The following is a 25523-nucleotide window of genomic DNA, read 5'->3' as shown; positions in this document are numbered from 1 at the left end:
TTAAGAAAAAATGGTGCCTGACCCTGAGCAGACAAGTCTAGGCCTAATCAGGTTTGAGAATCAAAAGCTCTGTAATGTAGACAGAGACCAGCAGTAATACATCAGAGATCGGTAATCAAGTAGGGATGCCAGACACTTGTTATAACGCTAACAAATCTAATCCAGTCACCACAGCAAGTCTTGTTAGCTCTGTGTGTTCAGCTTTTACCCTGTCAGCTACAGTGAAAGCTTGTGAATGCGTATTTTTGTGTATTCATGTGTGTGTGTGCTTACAGGGACACAACAGGGCCTGCCTCTCTGACTGTGTCAGTTTAATTATTGCTGTCATCTTGTATCAAGCCTGAGCCTCGCCAGAGTGACTTGAGAAAAAAAAATCATTTCCCCTCTTTATTTTAGACTGCATCATACACTTTGGCAGGACCACCTATTGACTAAAAGACGTGGCAGACTCATTTGAATATATGCGAGGCTCACACAAACACACGCAGACAGACGGCTCACGCTTACACATACGCCCACAGCAGCACAACATACACACAGAGACAAATACACCACCTGGGGTGTTCATCCTGGTGATATGCTGAAATTGAAATTTACAGGAGTGCGTAGTACCTATTTATCTCTAATCTGTTTTTCCAATTGAAAAACTCCCCGCCACTATACAAGTTATTTTTACTCTAGAGCTTTAACTCTCATCTTCCTGCATGGCAAGTTACCCTCACAGACACTATAATAAGCAATGGATGGAGCCACCATGACATCACTCAAGCCTCCAATTTGGCATTATGGCTGTTGCGTTACTACACCTCTATCCTGATTGGATATTGTCTGATGGCATGCGACAGGTTGTGGCAGCACCTTGTCAGTCACAAAGTAGCCTTGCTCTAAAGCTCACACTGCTTTGTTGTGTATCTTACTCTAAATTGGACCATAATTTACAAAATGAACATCATGCTGTATTGAAAAAGACTTGAAACTAGCAATAGAAACCGAGAATTAATTAGTTAACTGTTTACTGAAGTAATAAATCAAATGAGAAGTAGGTTCATTTTCTCATAGTCTGTACAAAGGGATTACTTTTTGAAACCAGTGGAGCCAAGCCCCCACCCACCTGCCGGCCATTAGAAAAAAATCACTGGATTCACTTTTCAGACATGTAAGCTCCATCCAGTTATTCTACTGTCTACGGTTAGAGTACGTGAATAATATGCTATAGCAGATTATTCATGGGTGGAATCATGAGTTTATGTCAGAAGAGTGCAGTAGAGATTAAATTATTGTTGTTATTGTTGTTGATTCACAGGAGAAAGAAATTCTACATTTCACAATGTGACACATTTTTACAGGCCATCTCACAAGAGCATATTAAGCACACACACACACACACACACACACACACACACACACACGTATGTACTCATATTCAATTTCAGATCTTAAAATTCAGCATATTGCATCCTCTCACGTTTGATGATTGACATTTGCAACAAGCGGCTGCGAAACAAAATAGGTCAAAGGCCTAATACCTTTACACGTATCAGTTGAGAAGAACATTAACATTTACACATGCACACACAAACACACACCATCACCCACTCACTATATAGCTGAAAAGCGCGCTTCTATTGACGCCGACTTCACCGGCAGCGTCTGACATTTTGCTCTGAGTGTGAGGCTAAGCGTTCAGACCTTTGGAGAATGTTATTCTCTCGTTCCTCTCTCATCCTCCTGTCCTCATCTTTGTTTGTTCCTAAAAGGCTTTGTTGTGGATTTCTGGCAGATGCACTTGATGCAGGTTTTGCCTCTCAGTGCTGCAGATGCGCGCACACACACACACACACATACACACAAACGCATTGTATGTACTATATACATGCCTTTGAATTTATTGTGTAATTCTAAAAAATATCCAGGCCAGAGAGGACATGCAAGGATCTTCTGCTGCTCTCCATCAGAGCAGGATGGAAGCAGAACAAACATACACATGTATCAATAACTGAATGGAGCCAAAAACAGAATGATATGCAACAATGTGCAGTGGCCAGGTGTGTTGCTATGGTGAAAGAAATGATTGGCCAGGCAGTAGATTACAGTGTTTGCTTCCCAAAACAGTCTGCCTACACACACACACACACACACACACGCACACGGCTCAGCTGAAATGAGCTGGCTGATTGCAGCAGTTTTACGGGTAAAGCCATTTGAATGGAAATGCAAAATGGAAGTGCATTACCAAAACTCATAGACACCAGGACCAGCTGTGAATGAGAGAATTGACTTGCTATGAGAACATACCATGTGCATCACAGTTGGAAGTAGAAAGAAGTCCTTGTGTGTGTGAGATAGAGATCCCTGAGAGTCAATCTGTTACTCAGGGAACGAAAATCTTCCAGCAGGTTCTACAACTTTAGCCCGTTTGAAATGCTGCTGCTTGCCAGCCATTGCATGAATATGTTACCTTGGTCTCTGAAAAATGATGTTTTTTTCTGACATTTGTTAAAATAATCGATTCATTGTTAATTCCGAATAAACATTAATATTTTTCACTCCTCTTTGCCTCTGTAAAAAAAATAAAAATAAAAATCAAGTCATAAAGCAGGGAGAACTTTATTTTAGAAGGACTGGTGCATCTTACATTTCCTCATGATTATCTTTTATTTGAGAATGATGACAATGACATGTTCCTGTCTTAGATTAAAAAAATAAAATAAAAAAAAAGCTATTTTCCAAAGATGCAGATACCCACATCACCCTACAGGCATGCACAGCAGACAATAGCAGCAAGAGGGTGATGACAGAGTGAGAGCCTGTGTGTCTGTGCATTTGTGTTGTTGACTGTATGACAGAGCGCGAGTGCATGTGTAAAACAGCATGAAGTGATGATGGAGTGTGTTGTGGTGTCCAAAGATCCCGAGGCATTCATTACCTCTGCTGCTGAACCATTTAGGAAAATAGTCTCTTTTCATGAGATAGCCAATGTCTGTCTGCTTCTCTAGTGCTAGGAGGGAAAAGCAAGTTGTGAAACTACTTTCTTCATGGATGTTTCTCTGCCTATTATTTTTTTTGACCCACTGATCAGTTCACCTTTGTACTAAGACTACTATGTTTCTCCTCTCCTCTTCATCCTCTTCTGCTCCCCTTGGCTCTCCTCTCCTCCCCTAGAGACTGGTAGAGGCGGCAGAGGAGGCCCACCTACAGCACGAGGAGGATCCAAACCTACAGGTATGTCCACGTGTCCCCTGGATGTATTCTGACCACACAAACCTTATCACAACGAAGCCATTCAATCCCTGTTTTTGCAAGTTTGTTAATTAAATCATGCTGAAAATAATTTATACCACAGAAGCCAGTGCTTCTGAGATTAATGGGAGAAAGACCCAGCGATTGACAAGGGCCTCTGTAAACACAACAGAAGAGTTATGGGGAGAAAAGGCATTAGGAATCCTGTTTTGTGGTCTGTTTCGCTTGACTAGACTTAACAGTCTTTTTCTCTTTTAAGTGAAAAGAGTGCATGTTAGTTCACTTCTCTCTATAATCATTTTGTCAGCAAGTGTCTTGGCCTGCCACCATCACATTGTCAGGTGTGGAACACTGGAACAGATGTGCCAAAAAGACGTGTCCACAAAAAAGATTTATATAAACATAAGTGTTTTTCTTTTAACTGTTGGGCACTCAATAAAGTCCACCCTGCCCCTTCAGCATCTGTTGGTGCTCACATACTGTGCATTGATGGGTCCATCTTGATTAATGATTTTGTTTTCTCTGGGTAAGTGTACAAAGTCATAGACAACGAGTCTTCACGTTGAGCCAATTCTAGACGGATTTCTCAGTGACGGTGAGATGTGCTTGCACACAGGGCAGTGAAAACAAGTCAGAACGACTTGGAGCGTATGAGGAGATCACAAGGAGCTGTTTTCATGCCAACAGCTCCTTGTAATGTCTGTAAAATGTCCTAAGAAGGAATCCTCGCTGTCAGAGTGCAGAATCAAGCTGGTTAGAAAAAGACCCAGCTCGCACTGCATGTTTGTTGCTACATATGACTTGTGGCAACATTTGTCAAGCTCTGCAATCAGTGCTTTGGTGATCAATTTGGCATCTGTGTATGGAGTGCCACAGTACGCAACTGTGATTTTTCTTGTATCCAGCAGGGCATTTTATTTCTAAATACTAAAAAAAAAAAAAAATGTTGATATATAACCTGTCATGACATTATGGCAATAAGTTTGACTCCTCCCTGCACCCTCTAGTGTGTGTGTATGTACTAGATGGAAAGCTTGTCTATAGTAAATGTGAGGTTTTATTGTTCGCTGGTGTTTGCCTTGGTCGATCTTCCATTTTAGTAGAAAAGGAGGTTACAGGTTTTTCCATTGACCGGACCCAATGTTACATATATTAGCGGTGTTATTTTATGTTTTTCTTATTGGAAAATTCCTCTTTTGTCGTTTTTGCCATCATTCAGTTATGATACACACAGATGCTGGTCCTCTGTTCACAGTCTTTGTCAAGTCCACTTCCATAGGTTAACTGTTAAGACGAAGTCACTGTCCTTGTAATTTACAAGTAAGGACATCATGAATGGTAGAAATGTAATCCCCAACCCCATGTAACCTTAGGTTGTTATGTAAAAATATGTTATATATTAACTGACAAATATGAACCTAGCTCACTCAACTTTGCAGGTCAGGAAAACTTTAGTTTCAGTGGAACAAATTTGCTGCTCAGTTAAGGCACGACTTTGCCTGCAGATGTATAATAGTAATAACTACAGATTAAACTGTATGTGGGACAAATCTTATGTATCTTGTTGGACGTGAAGCAATTAATCCTCATGTTTTTCAGCCAGAATTTACTTTTTCAGCCTGAAACCTAAAAAAATTGTTATTTTTATTTTTTATATGGTATTATGTCACTGTTGCATTCCTACTCAAAGACTCAACAAATTTCAAACTATTAGCTTGGAGTTCTACCCGCAGTTCTGCAGACTTGGGCAAATCATATCTGCATGTAGAAACCCTCAAACCCAGCCTCTGCTCTCATGGTTCTGCCTCAAATCCATTTGAGCAGCTTTAATTTTTAGAGTGCAGCTTTGTGTATGTGTGTGTGTGTGTGTATGTGCGTGCCAGAGAGAGAGAGACAGTGCACTTGTGATGCTTTTGCCTGTGTTTGCTTCACGTCGTGCACATCTCAGAACAGTGTTTATTACAGTAGGAGGAGCGACAGCAGAAACTTGAGTTTTAAGGAGGAAATGTGATGCTAAGCTGACTTGGGAGTATTTTCTGTTAAACTACTTAAAAAGTCCATGGCGTGTGTGTTACGTGTGCCTCGTCTCTGTCTGTGGCGGTGAGTATGTGTTTACTCTGTCAGCTCTTTAAGGCATTACAGTGAATGCCCTGAGGTTTTCTGCTGTCATGGGTCATTAGGGAGTATCAATCACTAAGTCTAACCACTGTCTGCTGCCCAGCTCTTAATCTTTTTTCTCTCATAGTGCCTTTCTTTCCATTTTTCCTTTTTTTATTTGTTCACCTGCCCGATTTTCCACACACTCTGAATTTTCCCCATCTGAGCTTTAAAGGAGGATTCCGCTCTGTGACACTTCAGTGCTTCAAAGAGGAGCAAGACTCATGAAAGGCTTTTTTATGTGGACCCGTTTGGTTTGGATGGTTCTTATTATTTTTATTATTTAATATACACTATATAGACAAAATTATCAAGGCACACATCTTTATAGGGCTGATTTTGAGGTGTTGGGTTTGGCCTCTTGCTTCCAGGCCCTTTTCTATTCCAGCACGACTGTGCCCCAGTGCACAAAGCAAAGTCCATAAAGACACGGCTGGATCCATCCAACACCTTTGGGATGAACTGGAAAGGAGAAAGGAAAGGAAAACTGTAAATGCTCAAGTGTCCCAATACGTTTGTCTATATAGTGATATGAAAACCAGAGCTGTTGGTTAATAAAAAATATATTTAACAGTTTTGACAATCCATCAATCTTGATCTTTCAGAAATGTAAATTGGATATCTTTGGAGTGTTTTTCTGCTGATTGCACATAAAAAGACAGATGAAGATGTCACACTTGGGCATATTTGATATGTATGTTTCATAATTTCCAGACATATTTGGCATTTTAACAATTAATCAGTTAATCAAGAAAATGATTGGCAGATTAACTGTTAAATAAAATCATCATTAGGCTCAGGACTGTAACCAGCACATCGTGCTGAGATTTACTTCCCCTATAAATCAAAAGCTTCTGTCAAGACTGTGAAGAGAGCACAGTGCAGTGGCTCAAACAATGTTGTGTTTTGAGAAAATGTTTTCTTTAACCGGTATAAAATCTGTCCCTCTTATTATCTGATATTTCTCTGTTTGCTCCTCCACCATCACCCACAGCTGACTGCAACAAGATCACTCTGGGCTTGACCACCATTCTGTAAAATGTACATCAGCAGCTAAAGCAACAGGTACACCGGGAGATCTGCCAGTGGAGAAAATTGTGACATTTCATTGTTGAATTGCTTTTTTTGTAGACTACACACTACCTTCCACTCCTTTTCACCTGACAGTGAGGAAATTCACAACAGAGCAAGATAACAATACTAATACACATGTTCGCTCTCTTTGCTGTGAGTTTAAAGACACATCTCATACAAATGAACACACACTTTAATAAAATGGGTTGCCTGTTTCAAACTGCATATAAAACAAACTACAGTATACATATGTATATGGATCCTTGTACATGTTTTTAGAGTGTACTGTGCATACCTCTGTAAAAGCAAGTTGCATGTTCTTGTTGACATGTATTTGTGTGTCTGTGTGTATGTGTCACCTGGTGATGCTTGACTGTGTGCATTTGTGTTTTCATATGCTACTTGGGCAGTAACACTGTGGGCTCGCAGAAGTGCTTTATGCCAGTAATTACTTGGCGACGATGAGATGAGTCCAGTGAAGTGAGTGTGCCTGTGTTTCAGCTTTAATGACACAGCTACAGAGCTGATAATCGATGATTGAGAATCTATAGTGTAATGTAGAGTTTCACAGTGTCAAGGACAGAGTGAAATACCATTATTAGGGCAAAATGCTGCAATATTAGAAGACATATTATACTACCATTACTTATATCATGTACAGTTTGTATTTGTTATCTAATGTGTCAAAAACGTGGAAATAGGAAACTAACAATAGTAGGAAGAGGAAGGAAATCAGAAGGAGAAAAATGAACCTCATAATGACAATTACATGTACCTGGCAGATGCTTGTGCATGGTGTGTGACCACAGTAATAGAATCTACTTTAACCAGAGATTAACATAATGGCAGATGCAGTTAGTGTGTAATGTAGTGTTACTTTGTTGCAGAACTTAATTTCTAAACCAGGATGACCCACAATACAGAGCCCATTGCCTGTAGGACAGCTTCTTGTTTACTTCAGAAGTATACAGAACATGATGCTCTGATATTGTGGCACCAAGTACAGACAAACTTTATAAAATCTACTATTCTCAGGCTCACCTTTGGCGTTTTTATAAAACTCAAAATATCACCTGCCTTTAAGCTGGCAGCAGAGGTAACAACAGAGCCAAATCGATGTCTGTACAAAAAGGGTGAGCCAGCAGAGGGCACATGCTGTTGAGTTTCATGTCTTGCCTCTTTTGCTTCTGGAATTAGGGCTGCAAATTATTTTAGTTATTGAGTATTCTACCAATTATTCCAAACATCAGTTGAGCAATCAGATAAAAATTACTTTTTACAGATTATTTTTTATCATTGACATCTGTTATTATTATTACAAAGAAATAGTAAATATACAAAGAGAGTTCAAGACTTCATAAAATAAAATACCAATAAAATACTAATATTACTACATATACCTAACGATAGCTACAGCAGACATAAGAAGCGTGGTTTAAACTGATGTGTGAAACCACAATGGCAAATGTCATAAACTGGCGCGTATGCCACAAATACTAAAACAATAATATAAAAAGATATTTCATCACAAAAAAATTGCAGAAACCATAAAAGTTACATTTCGGGGCCACAGCTCCAAAAGCCCCTATACGTTTTGGAGCATCTTGCGAGTGCCCCCTACATAACCGGAAGTGTAAGAGAGAGGGTGTTCTTCTTATGTTAGAGTTTCTTTGGATGAAGCTATGTTGAAGGGTTGCCCAACACCTGCTGAACCTGCTTACTGCAATCAAACTAAATTGAATAGACACGCTGTACTGGATTGGTGCATATTAGGATTCAGCACACTGTCAGATATTTTGGCTGTCTGCAGTATGTTATGCTTTGCTGTGAGAGAAGTAGGTGTGTGTGTATTTTTGAATGCCACAACTATCATAATAGTGAATGAAGCTTTGGCTCACACAAATTGACTGCAGCATTTTATTTTCTTTGTCTTTCTGCTGTGATGCTGTTAGCACTGATGATGATTTGCCTATTTTTATTTTGTAATATTCACACTGCACAGAGTTCTCCTTTTGTTTCAGTTTGAAATGATCCCAAACTTTGGACACTTTTCTTCCTTTCTTTGATCTTTGCCTCTGTTTCGCAATTCGTGCCATCACTTTGTATCCGCGGTGAGTTCCCAGAAGAATTGTTTTAACCCTATCTTTAATGTAAATTAAAAAAAAAAGAAAGCAAAAGCCGCCATAATGGTCTTCTTCACGGCGGTTTTGCAGTATCTCTTAGACGAAAGTTGTCCATGCTGGCGTTTCATTGGCATGCTGTGACATAACTGTCCCCCACCCCCTCCTACACTCTTGGCGTTCAAATCGCCTTTGGGCTATCTGGAGTAACCACAGTTGGATGTGGGAGGTTCGCTCCCTGTTCTGACACCCATCACAAATTAATCCCCGCTTCACTAGTTTGGTCATCAGAGTAATAATAATAGCCCGGCTATTTCTCTGCATCTGTGCGTGTGTGTGTGTGTATTGGTATTTATCCTTAGTCAAGCAGGTTTTTCAGTACTTCTTGGTAAACAGTGTCGCAGCCATTAATTTTTTTCTGCTAACTGTGTTTTGAATTACTTGAGAATTAAAATGAAACGGCTGAGCATTCTTTAGTTGTGATCACCAACTGCTGTAACTTTTGTTGTTGTTGACATACATGAGTATTAATATGGGTGTTTTTGGTGCTGCATGTGTACACCTGTGTGTATGTGTGTGTGTCTGCACAGCTCTGATGGTACCGTTTCTAATAGTGGTTTGCACTGCAGAACGTGGTGAATAGATGGTAATTATCACAAGCTGTGCTAAAAATACCACATTTGCGCTGTAGGGTGAAACCTCCTCCATCACTATTCGGGGGTTTATTATAAAATGTTTGTGTGTTTTTTTTGCTATTGGATACATATTTGGCTGGCAGCATTCTGATAGGAATTTCCTTATCTATCCTTTCCAGAGCTCTTCTGCTTCCATTTGAAATTGGCACGGTAATCTGCTGCGATTTTCCTCCCTTGCTCTTTTACCCGCAATGCTTATGTACTGTAAATAGGAAAAGCAGAGAGCAGTCTCCCATGCCCTCTGCAGCCAATGAAATCCTTCCTTGGAGGGTGGAGAGGGCATGAGAGACTGCTCTCTGCTTTCCTATTTACAGTACATAAGACAGCAGAGAGCAGTCTCCTATGCCGTTTGCAGCCAATGAAATCCTTCCTTGGAGGTTGGAGACAAACAGCCAATTACCAAGTCTGATGTTGACTGAAAATGTAGCCCCAGTCTGGGGGGAGCAATGGGAGAGAAATGCTTAATCTTCCCTTTTTCCCCTCTCTCTCTCTCGCTCTCTCTCTCTCTCTCTCTCTCCCTCTCTCTCTCTCTCTCTCTCTCTCTTCCTTTTGTTCTTGTACTCATACTCCATCGCATTACCATAGAGTGCAGAGAAAGGTGGCCACATTCTTATTGATTTGCCAATTGGCTTTTCTTATTACTGGCAAAAAAATTAAATAAATAACTAGAGTGTGTGTTTCTGTGTATCCACTCTGTTCAAGTGTCTTGCGAGGTCGGGATTTTTAAGTCATTTACTCAAGATTCGGCCTTGTCTGTCCAACGTAAAATGTCCAACACAACACACACACACACACACACACATATGCCTTGCTTTTTTCAGTATTATGTCTCACAGCTTGCCAACTGCTTGCAGGCTCAAAACATTTCAAGGTGTCTTTTTCTATGATTTACGAGAGAAAAAGTTCCCTACATGGAGATAGGATGCTGCTTTCAGTCACTGGCATCTGGAAAGTTCATTTGACGTAATGGATCAGTTTCAGAAGAAACTGTCCCTTTTTAATGAGCTTGAATGATTAAAAAGAAACATATCCTTATACATGGTCTTTAGTTGCTTTTGGTTTTATTGCACTAATGCTTATATAACTTATATGTATAGCCTTTTTTTATCAATGAAGAATCATAACAAAAAAATCTACAATCTTGTTTTCTAGTCTATAAATATATTGCACAGAAGCTCTGAGGAGAAAAACTGAACCTAGAGAGAGTGTGGAGAGACACGTACGTAGTTTAACATTTCACCTTTTTTTTTACAGTTTCTTTGTAACTTTAACTTGAATTAAATCTTAAAGTATTACTTTTAACACCAAAATACAACTTTGCTCTGAGTTGGGTTCATAACGCTGATAATAATTTGTATCCCTCTTACAAATCCCACTGACATACACACCCGCTGCATGTAATGAGTGTTTCAGTGTCACGTGCCTGCTATAGATTTTAGTCATGTTTTTGTCAGAGTGGGTGAGCACAAAGTATAAGATGCATGAAGATGGATTTTAAGCACAGCACATGAACTCCAACTTGGCCTTTCCCCCAAGTTATTTACTCAATCTGCTGTCTTGTTTACTCACTGATTACCTGGATCCATACCCCCTGGTTGTTTTCCAGTCACATTTCCACACTCTGGGAGTGGTGTCTCCCCCCTTCCCAACCGTGAAGAAAAAGAGTAGGGACGTGGGTGAATAAAAGAGGAGAGTCAAAGTGGAGATGAGAGTTAAAAGTGAACACCAGAGGGTGGAGCGTCACGGTCAAACCCCCACCCCTTCACATGTGGTCTCCTCTCTGTCTTGCTCTCTCTTTTCTCCCCTTGAGGCTGTTGACTCACTGTTGTGCACTTTGCAGCAAGAGAATTTTTAAAAAAATAAATATGTGCATGGATGCAATGCAAATAGGTCTGCTGCCTATATGCTTTTAGTGGAGTGTGAACAGGTGTGTCTTTGCCATACACATATTTTTTGCCATATTCATTATATATATATATATATATATACATTAACAGGAAAGCCAGAAACAAAGCGAGCAGGCAAAGGATTATATGATAGTTGTTAAATTAGAATTTTGATATTAAAATGGTGCATACAACACCTTAGATCTATTTATTCTTTGAGCTTATGTTTTGAAACAGGAAACTGAAATTGGCTCCAATGTTTACCTCAAGTAACCCCCTCCTCATCCCCTCCCTCTCTATCTCCACCACACTGAGTGAGTGGGTGCTGATGGAACATGTGTGATCTCTCAGCGTAATGCACTGCAGCGTTAAAGATCAGGTTGTTAACACTATGATCAGGGACTGCATTAGTGGCACTGGGCACTCCTTCACTGTAATGCTGGAATGGCATAATTGACTTACATAGACCCACACTTGGAGACACACACACACACACACACTTCCATAGTTACTGTACCCACACAACCTCAGCCAATGCTCATCAACATCCACAGATGTGCACACACATGCATAGACGGTGGTGTGCCCCTGCCTCCATTCACACACCCACGCTCACTCCCACACTATTGAAACTCAAAAACTGATGGGTGCAATTTTAATCAAAATTAAAGCCCACATACTGTGAAATTCAATAAGTCTATTAGCAAACCCATTAACTGTTGTTTGTTTAACTTTTTATTAACTTTATTTTCTGTTCTCTGTAACTTTATGAGCTAATTCCTCTGCTGGCGTACTCTCTTGTCTTTGCCTTTTCTCTCGGTGTCTTTCAAGACACTTGCTTAGATGTACAGTGCCAGAACATCTGCACAACCTTAATTGTTTCTCTGAATCAAGTGATTAATAACTGTTGTTTTCTGTCTTGGATCCTCTCTTGGATAGTCACTGCTATTATACAACTTGCTTCTTTGTGTGTGTATGGCTGTCTGTCTGTCTGTCTGCCTGCCCAATGTACATGTACTCTTTGTTGCTTTTATTTAGAGGCTGAGATTTATCGAATTTCCTTATTCCACTGATCGTACAGACAGAGAGGAAAGGAATCTCACCGATAGAGCTGATAGTGGCCAAACCTTGTCAATGAAACCTGTACACGTAAGAGAGCACATTTGCGTTGAATACTGGGAAGAATCAGAGGGTAGTGAAGAGCTTGATGAGGTTTACATACAGCCAGTGAACAATGGTTAGAAGGAAAGAGTCTGAGCCAGAAAAGGAAAGGGATAATCCAGGTTGGGAGGGAGAGACAGGGGAAGTCAGAATGATAGAACAAGTACCAATGAGATGATGGCAGAAAGAGAACAGAGAGAAGACGCAATGGGAGCCTGGTCTGCTGCAGGTGTAGTTGGTTCTGCCTCAGTGCACCATGCATGTGTTTTGTTGGCTGTGTGTTTACATTTTGTGCAAACTAAGCTCCCATTTTTATCCCATCTTCAGGATTTTAGGTTGAGGTCAATTTTTGTTTCTCTAGAAAGTATTTGCAGTGAGCTTTGTGGGTCCCTCTGCACTGACAGTTATTATGTTTTCCTGCAAGCAAATCTGACATTTGACTAGTCACACATGAAAAAGTCTTTCTACAGCTCCGCTTGGCGCTCATTACACCTTTTATAAGGAGGTCATTTTTGGCTGTTCAAACTGTTAATTGATTGGAAAAGAATGATTTTGGCTCAAAATGAACAAAAGAAATGAATGAATGAAATATTAAAGATAATTGAGCAATCAAAAGAATAAGAACAGAAGCACTAAAGGGCACATTTTCAGTTCAAATTCTGATTCATTCATATACTCCTTGCATTTGTTTTTTGTATGGATTTCTTTGGACAAGAGAACAACATATTGAAAGTGACCTGGAGAGGTTGTGAAGGTGATAATGAAGTGTAATTAAGGCTGTCTGTGAACAACATGGCCCCCTTTGGCAGGAAATAAAGATACTGTTGCCAGAGGGAGAGGTCAGGTTCACAGCAAGCCAGAGATGGGTGAATAGCACATGTGAGCAGTTCTCTGCATTGAAAAACTGTGCCAGAGTTTCACCAGTTAGTCTCTACCTTAGTCTTTATTTGGTGTTTGGTAGTAGACAATTAACTAACGAAAACCAGAATGAACTAAAACATTTTTTTCCTCTCCTTTCTCTTCTTGCTATCATGTCTTCGCATCTTGTTTCCTCTCCACAACTTCCTTTACTCTCCTTCACTTTTACTCTAAATGATGTAATTAAAGATAGTAAGGCTGTGGAGATAGTACAAGGTTTTTTAACTGATGTCTGGCATTTATGTTTTCTTGCTGTTTTGTTGCTTTTATCTATCTGTCCTGCCTGTTCAATAGTTATCTCCACCCTCCATTAGGAGATCCTCCATTTGTTCAGGTGTGTGTATATATATATATCTGCAACTAATCTCACATACTACGGGAGCCATCAGCCTCATATCCCCACTTAAACAACTACGTGAATTTGAAATCTTGTCATAAAAACATGGCTCAGCTAGTATGTTGTAAGCCACATTTTGGCCTATTGTGAGGCTCAAAAACTGACATCTCTAGAAAAGTTTCTCTCACCTTGAGGCAAACCATGTGCAGATTACTTCCATTTTTGCCATGGGTGTGTGGTCTGGGCGGAGGTTAACTGTGGCCAGTTTGACTGTGGCAGGAGTTTTACATTCAAAACTTGGGCATCTGGCACTTTTCTGTGGTATTGTAGTAGATAGTAGATATTTTAACACTTTAAACACACTGTACTTACTATACCACCATACAAAAACACTTTATGAAACATTTTGCATACATCTATATAAGAAAACTTAGATACACTACTATACTAACACTTCAGTAATAATACCATCATAATGTAACCTGAATATTGTCTCCTCTTCATTCCACTATGACACACTGGACACCCTGCCCTTCACTCCCTGTTCCCCAACCGTTCATGTTAAATGCTGTTGCTGTGAAACAATTTTTTTAAAAAGTGCTTTATAATTAAATCTCTGCTAACTTTCCAAAAGTTTCACCATCAGAGCTTAACAGTCTGGTTTATAGTAGTCATTTTGAGGCGTTTTGAAATTTAAATTTTCTTTCTGTCCTTAAAAGTGCAAGATTGAATTGGTTCCCCAAAGCAACACGGCAAAACTCAAATAAAAACGTCCTTGTCAAAAGTCAAGTAATTTGGATTCTGCTCGCCTCATTGCACTGAAAAAAAAGAAAATAAATAAAAAGGTGCTGCACCCTTCGTAGAAAATGGCTGGTATCCCAAACATTGTAAAGGTCGATGTAGATCAGATTTTCACGATTGGAGGGTCAAGACCCAAAAGTGAGTTGCATGCTAATTCTGACAAAAGAAACTCAGACTGAAGTTCTGGACTAACTGATTGTATGGAGGGTTGCCATGTGTTTGTCTATTGAATCTCATGCACCCTTTGGCTTTCCCAGCCCACTCTTTTTTAAAAGAAGTCTTTTTTTTAAGTCACTCATCACATTAAAAGGCCAAGTGGATTTTTCTTTTGTTTAAGAAAGAGAAGAGGGGAAATATTGGCAGAAATATGCAACACTGTGCTCTCTCACCTTGAAATGGCAGTGTTCCCCTTGATAAAAGGCTAATAGGCTTAATCAAGCCTGATTAATTACACCGATAGGCACTGCGTTTGCCAGGCTAATTGATGGCTTTATCTGTCTTTTGCACCGGGCTGAAGGGATGATGTGTTCCTCAGGAGGAGCCGGGAAGATTTAGCCGAAATGAAGGTTACTGGTTGCTTGAATAGAGACGGTGGGGTGGGGTTAGTGAGGCATTTTGAGGAAAACGTCCAGAAGTGAGTGGTCGGACAATGAAATATAGCTGGTGTCAGGATTTGGTGATACATAAGGTATGGTTGCTTTTAAATGTGTAGTCTATGCTTTTTTGAGATGATCTTTTCTTGGACCTGCGGTCTTGTCAGTCTTGTTCAGAGACTGTCTGTCTCCTTGTGAATGATAACACGTGTACTGAGGCTATGTATTGGACTCTTGAAAATAGCAATTCATTCTTCTCAGAGGCCCTTTTTCAAATTCTATTCTCTTGGTCATTACAAGAGAAATCAATGTGGCCTTAAGCCATGCAATCACCACGGTTACACTGTACAAGGGTTTGAACTGCTACCTCTGCCACTGCTACTGACAGTAAGAACAGTGAAATATAGTTTTATTTAAGGAGGACATAAAAGTCGTTCTTTTTCAGCCAGTGTTTGACAGCAATCATTATCCTAACCATCTGGAAAACTGAAATTGTGTTGAAGATAACATTTATGCATTCATTATTAATTTGAAGCAAAATTCAGCATTGACACCCGGTTCAGATTTCAGGTGAGTAGGGTAGGGTAGGTTCCCCTCAAAGTACAATTTGCTTTAAATGAGAAAGGAGAACTTCCAAATAAGTTAAAAGTATAGTGACTTCATTAGTAACGGTTTTATAGGGCAGGTTAGTATAGTAAATGACTGCACTGCACCTGTGCTTCTGCAGTGATGCACTGTGACCATAACATGAGCCAATTTACTCTTTTCAGGCCTAAACTGCAATAGATGAATATCAGTATACAAAGATAGATGGCACTGTGAAAAGTTGTGACAAATGCACTCTTTTCAGCTTACATTTACATAATTTTGCGTTAAGTTTTACTGCCTCTGTAAGTGTATGCGTAACCTTTTTCATGTAAAAAAATGTAGAATTTTCTTTTTACTTGCTTCTGCATCTCTTTGTTGTTATTGGCTCTGCGTCGGCCGTAGCCTTTGCAGGCTTTGCCCCTGTGTGGCATCTCAGACTTCAGAGCTTTTGGGATGCAGGCGGCCATGTGCTCTATATTTATCCAGCTCCATGATTTATTAATAGTCTCCCCAGTATGCGCAGTACTAAAAATACAGTGGAGGCGAACATCACATGCAGCATCTAGCTTGGAAGGGAGTGCTGCAGCTGAGGGGGGATTTGTCAAATCAGCAGCTTTCCTCTGTAACAACATGCACATCAGGGATGATCCAGGGCTTCAGATTACCTCAGTACACAAACTCTCAGACTCAGCACCAGAGTGACCCAGTCATTCTATTCATGGATAGCACAATTTGTGACACTGAGATATGAATGAATAAAAAATTTGTTAGATGGCAGTATTTAAGTGTATTTATTTGTGTGTGGAATCTCATCACTATCCCTCGGTCTTCTCTTTATCTCTTTTGCCTGATCTACAGTATGAATATTTCAATGCAGTATTGATCAATGAGGTGGATGAAGTGGGGAACAACGTAGAGCTGGGAGGAGAATTCATCTTGCAGCCCAACGACCACTTTAACAACCTTTCGGTCAACCTCAGTCTCAGCGTGGTCCAGGTACCCACCAACATGTACAACAAAGGTATGTTCACTACCTCTAATCTGTGTCAAAAATCATGTGCGGAAAAGGTTAACACTACCATAATCAAATTATGTACAACTTAGCCCCTCACAAACTGATATTTTGCTAAATTATTCAGTAATTTGGATAATTGAAACCGCAATCTAAAACTGAACCATGATCAGTTCAACAGTTAGTATGCAAGCCTGTGTCAGGAGGAGGATTTGAGTTCATTAACTGTAACTCTCTGGATCATCCCTACCACACACTGACTTAATTAGCAGTTAAATAATCAGACATTCTGCTAATTTACCATCCACTCAAGCTCCAACCAATGAAGTCATGGCCTTGTACAATGCTCAGTGGACGGAGTGAATGTCATGTCGGCTTAAAGCAGCTACGAGAGACAAAGAAATTATATGGAGAGAGTGGGGGGAAAAAGAGGGAGAAAGTAAATGAGAAAGGAAGTAGGTTAAGTCAGACTGATGGAAGGTCTGAGCAACAGATTAATTACTGCTAGGTGGAAGAAAGAGAAAAAACAAGTGAGAGTGGCAGGAGGAGAGAGAATGAAATGGAAAGAAATTGCATGAAAGAGCTGGCGGGCCGGCAAAGCAATACAGAGAGACGACGAGTAATTTTGATTTAATTCACAGGCACATGTGTAGAATCACACACACACACACACACACACAGAGAGAGAGAGAGAGAGAGCGCTTTGAGAGTTTTAGATCTGCAGGCTTTGTTCATTGGCAGTGATAACGTAAATGTATTGGCTGGCACTGCAGGGAGCTCATTGGTGGGCAAAGCTCTGCAAAAGGAGACTGAAGGGCTTGGCTTGATGGAGGGAAACCGTTTATGAACGGTACTCTAAAACTTTTGGAAACATTTAGAAATTGCTCTCGTTGGAATGCATTTGTAAAAGTTTGTATGTCTATTGATACAGCACCGTCAGTATTATGAACAAGTAATCTTCATGTTTTTCTCATGTTCGCTCAAGCTCTGACATGTTTAGAATATTTTCATTCGCTTGCTTTCAGCCAAAGAGTTAGCAGCTTTTCAGACAGAAACTAGCACTGCACTAAATAAAATGCAAGAGGCTGCTTTGTTGGTGTGGGTGTGTTACTACATGTGCACATGAGATAATGAAATTTAAAATATGAACATCTACCAGCCACTGAGAGATGAATGTTCTTCACCAGCCACTTAATACTAAATCATTATTTGGTGATCAAATGTCAAAACGCTGCACAGTGATTTAGAAAGCTAAGACAGTTATCATGATGACACTAAAGAAATGTAACTGTGATTGCGGCTTGATTGTATCTGATTAAACAATGCAGTTACCCTATGATGCTAAATAGCTTGCAGCCGGAGTTGAGCAAGTTTAAGCTGCGCTATTCTTTGTCTGAAAATGGTTGTATTTCCCCCTATGTGGAGTAGCCAATCACTGTCACCCGAACCAGTTTTTTATGCTGTTGAAGAACTGGCTGTAGCCTGCGCACTTCATAAATGGTTTGGCCGAGGTGATGAATTAGAGGTTAAGTCCATGATAGCAGAGAGCTGCATTCTGCTGGAGATGAATCGCAGAAGGAACACACCACATCAAACATCCATCTTCTTTACATCATGACCAAAACAGTTTCAACACCATCATACTTCATGGGCCTACGTGACAGGAACATGAACCGTGGACGCGGTGAAGCCATGCACACGTTTACAGCCGGTCGATAAAGACCAGTGCTTCTCAATTATTTTCTGTTGCGCCCCCCCCCAGCAAGTAGAAAACAATTCGCCCCCCCCCCCCCCGCCGCCGCGACTATAAATAATAGTAATAATAATATGTAATAATATTTAATAATATGTAATAATAGGATGCTAACAATTCTCGCTGGTTTACTGAAGTAGCATTCACAAAGCGGGATGATTGTTGGCAATATTCGGCACGTTTTCGCTGAAAAATCTCCAGCGGCTTATCAGCATGATTGGGATGTAATGTCTTCAAGTGGCGCCTTAATTTATTTGGCTTCATGCTGTCCGCTGCCAACATTTTTAGACAGTAAACACACCGGTCTGTCGTCTCCCACTGTAGTCACAGTGAAGCCAAGCGCTACATATGCTTCGTCATATTTCCTCGTCTTAGCTTTCGGGTGAGTTACTTTTGTCTCATTATCTTCGGCTCTCTCCGCCTTTCTTCTCATCCCTGTTAAAAATTTCTTCATGTTGTCTCTTAAGGGTTCGTTTACTGCACTTCATCTCGCCTGCTCGGTGCAAAAAAGCCGCTACACCACAGAGCTAATACTCCCTGCGCACACTCTGACAATGAGAGCGCCACTGCCAACTACTGTAGTGGATGTGCAATTACACTTTATTCTAGTACGGCAAAAAAAGCATGTTCCCCAGGGTCACACGCGCCCCCCCTGGCATCGCACCGCGCCCCCCCAGGGGGGCGCGCCCCACTATTTGAGAAGCACTGATAAAGACTAATGTTCATACGCTTACCTTTATGCTCTCTGAGACGTTGACATTCACACATGCACTCATTCACACACCCATCTGTTTCTACTCTCACTTCCTCATTCCTCTTGTTAAAACCCTCCTCACTAATCGTCATAAGTAATCTAATAAAGTGAAATTGATTTCAGCTCAGATTGTTCCGACCTGCGTGGCGGTAAACCTACATAGTTCTGCTTTTTAATGTAAGCGCATGTGCATGTGTGAGTATATGCAATCATGGAAACACCTTTGATCAGATCGAATTAAGGAGCACATTAGTTGAGATGAATTTAAATGACGGCTTAGGGGCAAAGTACAGAGCCCGTACTCTCTCCCTCATTATGATGGGCTCAGATTGTAATAGACACTCAAACTGCACCAGAAGTGACAGTATTGTTGTGTAAATGGAGCCTGGATCAAATCCAGCCTGCTCTTCACTCCACTCCATGGAGGTGGATGGGTGTTTACTACCAAGAGAGGGCTTTAGTGTGCTAGCTTTCAGAAAACTAATTCAATCATGGCTTATTGGCATGACTGTTGACAGCAGAACAATGTTGCCAGCATAGGAGATGATGGGAAATCTGTTATCTGCTTTTCTTTCACTCTGTCCATTAGGTACTTGTCTGTCTGTCTGTCTCCCAGTAATTTTCTTCTTGCTTTTCTGCCTGCCTTTCTGGCTTTCTTTTTGTATCTTGCTCTCAAGCCTTTTGTGTTCGTGTCCTACTATATGTTTGTGTCTGTCTGTCTGGTCATCCTTTTCGGCTTCCATCCTTCTCACTCCTCTTTATGAACCTGAGCAAAACTGTGGCGGTTAGCAGCTATAATAGGCTTGGCTGCCTGTTCGCTAACCAAATACATTAATGACTCTCTGAGCCTGCAAACTGCAGAAGACGCCTCAATGATTGGCCATGCTCAACCATATATTACCATCAGTTTGGATGAAATTATCAGCAAGAGCTTTAGAATACATTTTGTAGATAAACATGCAGAGACACACACTGCTACTATGTTACACGTAGACATATACATTAATACTTCATGACTTATGGGAATTAAATGTAGTATCTCTCTTGTGCAAGGTGTCTGACTGTTGTTAATATTTGTATTGTTTATTATGAAATCATACACTCACATGGCATGTGGTTTATGTATAAAACAGCCGACACAAAGTCAGATTTACTCAGTTTTGGCCAAATGTGTAGTTACTTCATTTTTCCGTTGTGCCTTTCAGTCTGCTGTTTCTTCCATTCATATTTTCTTTTATCTCTAAAATTATTTTTCTCTACTTCCATCTATGTCATGCTTTCCCTGTATCTCCGTGTAACGAAGAAGCCCTGATAATGATCTGTGGGGGCATGATATGACAGAGTGGTTGAGCAAGCAAGAGAGAAGGCCTGTTCCAAACCCCTGTGCCAACCATTTCTTAATCAAATAGTGCTTGTCAAAACTTTTCTTGTGTGACGTTGTGACTCCTTCTTTTTCCCCCTCAATCCTTAGACTCTGCGATTGTCAATGGGGTGTACTGGTCCGAGGCCTTGAATAAAGTGTTTGTGGATAACTTTGAGAGAGACCCATCACTCATATGGCAATACTTTGGCAGTGCCAAAGGCTTTTTCAGGCAGTACCCAGGTAAGCGTCTGTTTGTTTGTGAGGGTGGGTGTTTGTTGGGTAGTAGCTCTTTGTGTGTGTTTGTAATTAAGTCGCTGTCTCCCTAAAGCAGACATCTTCACTGACTGACAGCTATAGACTGGAGGCTAACAGGATGAGAGAGATGAGGAGGGGGGAGAGCAGATAGAAGGATTGGGGGGGGGTTGAGAAAGTCTATAGAGATTAGAGGGTGGGAGAAGAAGAAGGGTAAAATTAACATTTTTCAGGTGAAGCAGAATGAATAAGAAGTAGCATAATTAAGAAAAGTAGCCTATTGAATGAATACAAATCCTATGTGCCACATAATATGAGAAAAATCAACGGAGACACTTCTTCTTTCTCTTATCTTTATCTTGTGGCCTCTTGAACTTGCATACGAGTGTTTTTAATTATGCTTATATAATATCTCAGTTTACATTTATATTCGGTGCACCTCTGACCATAAGAAGGCCTCCTTCTTTGTCCATTGTTATTTTTCTGACCCGGATCCCTCCACGGTCTTTAGTGCATGAAGACTACAAACTAAAATGATTGTATTCTGTTCCATAAAGTTCACCGAAATAAGAGAGAAATGTATCCTGCTAAAACAGTGTGTTTGGTGGATCGTTCAGTGTAATTTGCACATGGGAGGAGTTTCCTGAAAGAGATGTTGCTGTTGAGTTTTATGCTGAACGTTTTGATGGTCTTTGCACTGCCTTCACGTTTACTGTACTGAAGTGGCAGCAGAGATCTTTAATCTCTATCTGTATGGCCACATAGCACAAGAAGTAAGAGAAAACATGTATTTTTGTAATTCAGGTGAACTGAGTCCATGAAAATTACATTCTGTATGGGCAGAAGAGGTTTTAACAAGGAGATGATGAACGTTTGTTAAAAAAAAAAAATTCAGTTGTGACATAAAAAGCAGTGTGCCTTTAGAAAGCCTTTAGGGCTCAAAAAACAGATTTCCTGGCCCCCGTTTTCTCTGTTTCAGCAAAGATAACAGTGTGTTTTCCTTTCACACAAATTGAATCTCTTGAAGGGATCAAGTGGAAGCCGGATGAACATGGGGTCATAGCTTTTGACTGTCGTAACCGGAAGTGGTACATCCAGGCTGCCACCTCTCCAAAGGATGTGGTCATCCTGGTGGATGTCAGCGGGAGCATGAAAGGCCTTAGGCTGACAATCGCCAGGCAGACCGTCTCCTCCATACTGGACACTCTTGGAGATGACGACTTTTTTAATATCATTGCTGTAAGTCCACACAGAGGTGCACACAGCTGTGAGAGGGGGCACATAAACTGCTTAACCTTTATGTTTTTTTAGACACTCACACGCAAACACACATCCTCTCTTCCTCAGATCAGAGGAAATGCTGGAACGAATCAGCTTTTTCTCCTGTCACGCTCACAACCAATTAGCAGTCAGCTGAATGAAGATTTGAATTGCAAAAGAGACAGTTGTGATTGGATCCCGCCTTAGGCACCGAAACCATTGTTATTGCATCTCAGTCTGATGAAGTGTGTGTGTGTGTGCGTGCGTGCATGTCTGTGTGAGACCATGCACTTGCACATGTGTGTGTCTCATGCTATTTCACATCAAAACGTAGCTAGTCGCTTTGCCAGCCTGCATTCTCTTTCTCTACAGAACAAAGTCTTCCTTATCATTTGATATCCTAATCATGTTATATTGAAAATTATTCTTTTGAAAAAGAAAGAAAAAGAGGATTTAGACAATCAGGCTGAAGCATATTGTTTTTGCCAAACACCATTTAAAAGGATGTGTCATTTTGACTCAACTGTTTGCCCTTTGTTTTTTTGTGCAGTTTTTACTGAGTTACCTTCTGTATACATGAAAGAATGTCTCCCACAGAAGACAGGCAGTTGTGAGAAAGTTGTTTTGAATTTGGTCTAAAGCGTCTGTAGTATCTGCAGTGGTGAGAGTTTGTGCATATGCAACTGTGTGTGTTTATCTTTGTGCGTATGTACTAAACATCCATACATTCTTGGGAAAATTGCTCGAGTTGGAGAAACACACTTCCATTCTCCTTTTTGGACTATGAAATCTAATTCATAATCATGCATTAAATGGTGAGTACAATCACAGAGTGCAGGCATCGGCATTGTGTACAGTGTGTACAGTGTGTGCGTATGTGAGTTTGCTTTTCATCCAGAGGCGTGAAGTTGCTAACATCTTCACAAATTCCATTTTTAAACATTAGATTAAACATTTCTATCTATACAGCACATTTAAAGTGAACAAAAATGTTGCTGTCATTCTTTTGTGTTCTTTCAGTACAATGAGGAATTGCATTATGTGGAGCCGTGCCTGAATGGAACTCTGGTCCAAGCGGATGTCACCAACAAAGATGTAAGTCTTGTCTTCTATTGTTTTCTCCCGTCACAGTCAATTAGAAATCATTGATGATTTTTTTTGTGATGGAGGCTCTGGTCCAGGGCTGACATGAAGAAAAAAGAAGAAGAATGTATTTCTGGTGATTAGCTGCAGTAAAAAGGAATTTGATGTTCAAAAAGCATTATTATCTAAATAGGAACCATGGGAATATGCACAATAAAATTCTTGCACCAAGGCTCTCTAAATTTAAAAACGCAAAAATCAATCATTAAGTTATACAATATACAGTAGTATGAGGTTTTATTACAGTTGTAGTATGTAAAAGTTGTGACTTGCACTTGTCACTTGTTTGTTCTTTAAACTGTACATTGTGATTCTGACTGCGTTAAATGGGTGCAGTGATAAATTGGTGGAGTACTTCACTTAATTATGTTTAATAATTAGCAAGTGTCATAAATGTCACCACATAATGTGGCCCAGGGCGACTGTCTGAATTTTGTTTGTGTTTAAGTTTGTGTTTTATACTGATTTGACTGTTCACACAAGATTGTTTTCATCGTGATGAGACATCTATTGCTATGGCACGATTCTCTTCTTTATCTCTGGGTTTACGCCTCTCCTTTTGCCTATCGCATAGGCTCCATCTCCATGTGTCCACAAAAAATTGCCTCCCTCTCTTCTAAATTCCATCTAGAAATTCAGTTCATAAATGAAATTAAATTCAGTAACCTCTATTACCTCTAGTCCATGCCAAACCTTTGAGCCACAGCTGTTTACTAGCAAATGCATGGTCTACTTTCAATGTGCCATGTGCAAATACTGCAAAATTATGTGTGTGTGCACCTCTTGGTGTTAAACTTAATTTATGTTTATTTCTAAGTAAGTGTACACTTATGCATATGGATTAGCATTATGTGTTTAATTCCAGATGGTTGTGTGTGTGTGTGCGTATGTGTGTGTGTGTGTGAGTCAGTCAGTCAGCTAAGAGGGGAAGGCAGTCTGTGCCAGTAGATAAGGCTAAAGTCTTTTACTTCAGCTGGGGGCAGGAAGAGACTGTCACACTGCAGAGCTAAACTTACTGATCTGTCTTTTCAAAATCTGTTATTTCACACCCAGACTTCAACTGGGTCGTAAATACCTGTTGTCAAGCTTCCATGGTACACACATTCATCTGGCTATATTACCACGACTAGTTATTTGTCTAATTAGACTTGATTTGGCATCTGAAAAATTAAAATCCATCTTGTTTGCTTATTACTCACATATGCAATAGTTCTTGCCTATTATTTAAAGCATTGGAGGGAAACATTAGCTCAACAGTTTGTTTTCTCCTGTTATGTCAAAGATGGACAGACATTGTACAGATGCCAAATGTAGTAACTAACTGAACCAAGTGATTTTTGGTGTCACACTGCTTGACTGCTTTGGGTGAGTGCACCCAGAAAGAATGAATGCTTAATGTGCAGCTCAAATAGCACCAATGACATCTGGGTTAGAACATGCTAAATCTGAACATGTTTTTAGACATCAACATAGTTATAACCATCGCTTTACCAGCATTTGAGTTATTGTATTTCAAGGTGATTTCAGGTCCTAACTTCACTTACTTCTCAACCGAATTTGCATAGTCTGAAACCCAGTTGTCTTTTCACCTGCAGTTATTTCTGAATTCATTCTTACAGGGCATAAAGTTTTTATATCACTGCAACAACAGGGCTTTAATCAGTCTGGAAAATAAACTGTCAGTCAATCCCTACTCTGGGTGGTTATTTATGTGTGCCAAACTCTTGTACTGAGATTATCTTGAACAATGTGTTTGGAATCACATTTAATCGCACTGATACCTGTTGAAATAATGCAGAGGTGGACCTATCCTACTCTTTTCACAACACAGAAGTCACTGTTTTTGCTTAGCAAAACCAGCTTTTTCCACTCTCTTTTCCATGTGTTTATCAGAATTGCACCATGTTGAGATAACTTGCCATAAAAATCAAAACCTCAGGCTTCAGCAAGCTTCAATTTAAGATATTTTTTTCATTCATTATTTCGTCCCCATGGCCAGGCTTCATTAAGCTGTGATCCTTTTTGACTATAAAAAGTGTCTGCAGCATTGAAGGATTTGATGCCCAATATACCTTTCACAGCCTTGTGGTGCAGCATAAAGGGTTCACGTTCAGCAGTGCATGCACATACACACTTTCTACATCCGCCACTTAAGTACACTGCTGCACTAGACTGAACATAGACCGCTGTGCCGAGACAAATCACTTCGATCTTAACTCTCTCACACGTTCACACACACACACACACACACACACACACACATATGCAGTGGGTAAAGTTTGCTGTGCTCCAGGGTACAGCCTTTTGTTGGAACCGATTAACCTTTTTACCCACATCAAAAGGAAAGGTTGAGTCTTTTTGCCATATGGGTGTTGTCAGGGATGCTGGAGGTTGTTTTTTGTGCACATATTTTTTG

The 25523-nt window shown here is 40.2% G+C and overlaps 1 protein-coding gene across 2 annotated transcripts in view; it reads left to right on the top strand.

The window, feature by feature from the left end:
- The window catches only part of cacna2d3a (calcium channel, voltage-dependent, alpha 2/delta subunit 3a), a 106677-nt gene that overhangs the window by 27720 nt on the left and 53434 nt on the right, over window positions 1-25523 (top strand). For both annotated transcript variants that reach the window (XM_046396596.1, XM_046396595.1), the window contains exons 4-8: window positions 3163-3222; window positions 16429-16591; window positions 20561-20692; window positions 21732-21943; window positions 22985-23059. In XM_046396596.1, the coding sequence (XP_046252552.1) occupies window positions 3163-3222; window positions 16429-16591; window positions 20561-20692; window positions 21732-21943; window positions 22985-23059 (642 nt within the window). The remainder of the gene's footprint in view (window positions 1-3162; window positions 3223-16428; window positions 16592-20560; window positions 20693-21731; window positions 21944-22984; window positions 23060-25523) is intronic.

The sequence above is a fragment of the Scatophagus argus genome, chromosome 8, assembly GCF_020382885.2.
Source record: "Scatophagus argus isolate fScaArg1 chromosome 8, fScaArg1.pri, whole genome shotgun sequence".
Lineage (NCBI taxonomy): Eukaryota > Metazoa > Chordata > Actinopteri > Scatophagidae > Scatophagus > Scatophagus argus.
The sequence above is the reverse complement of the archived record's forward strand: the minus strand, read 5'-3'. Positions and strand labels throughout refer to the sequence as shown.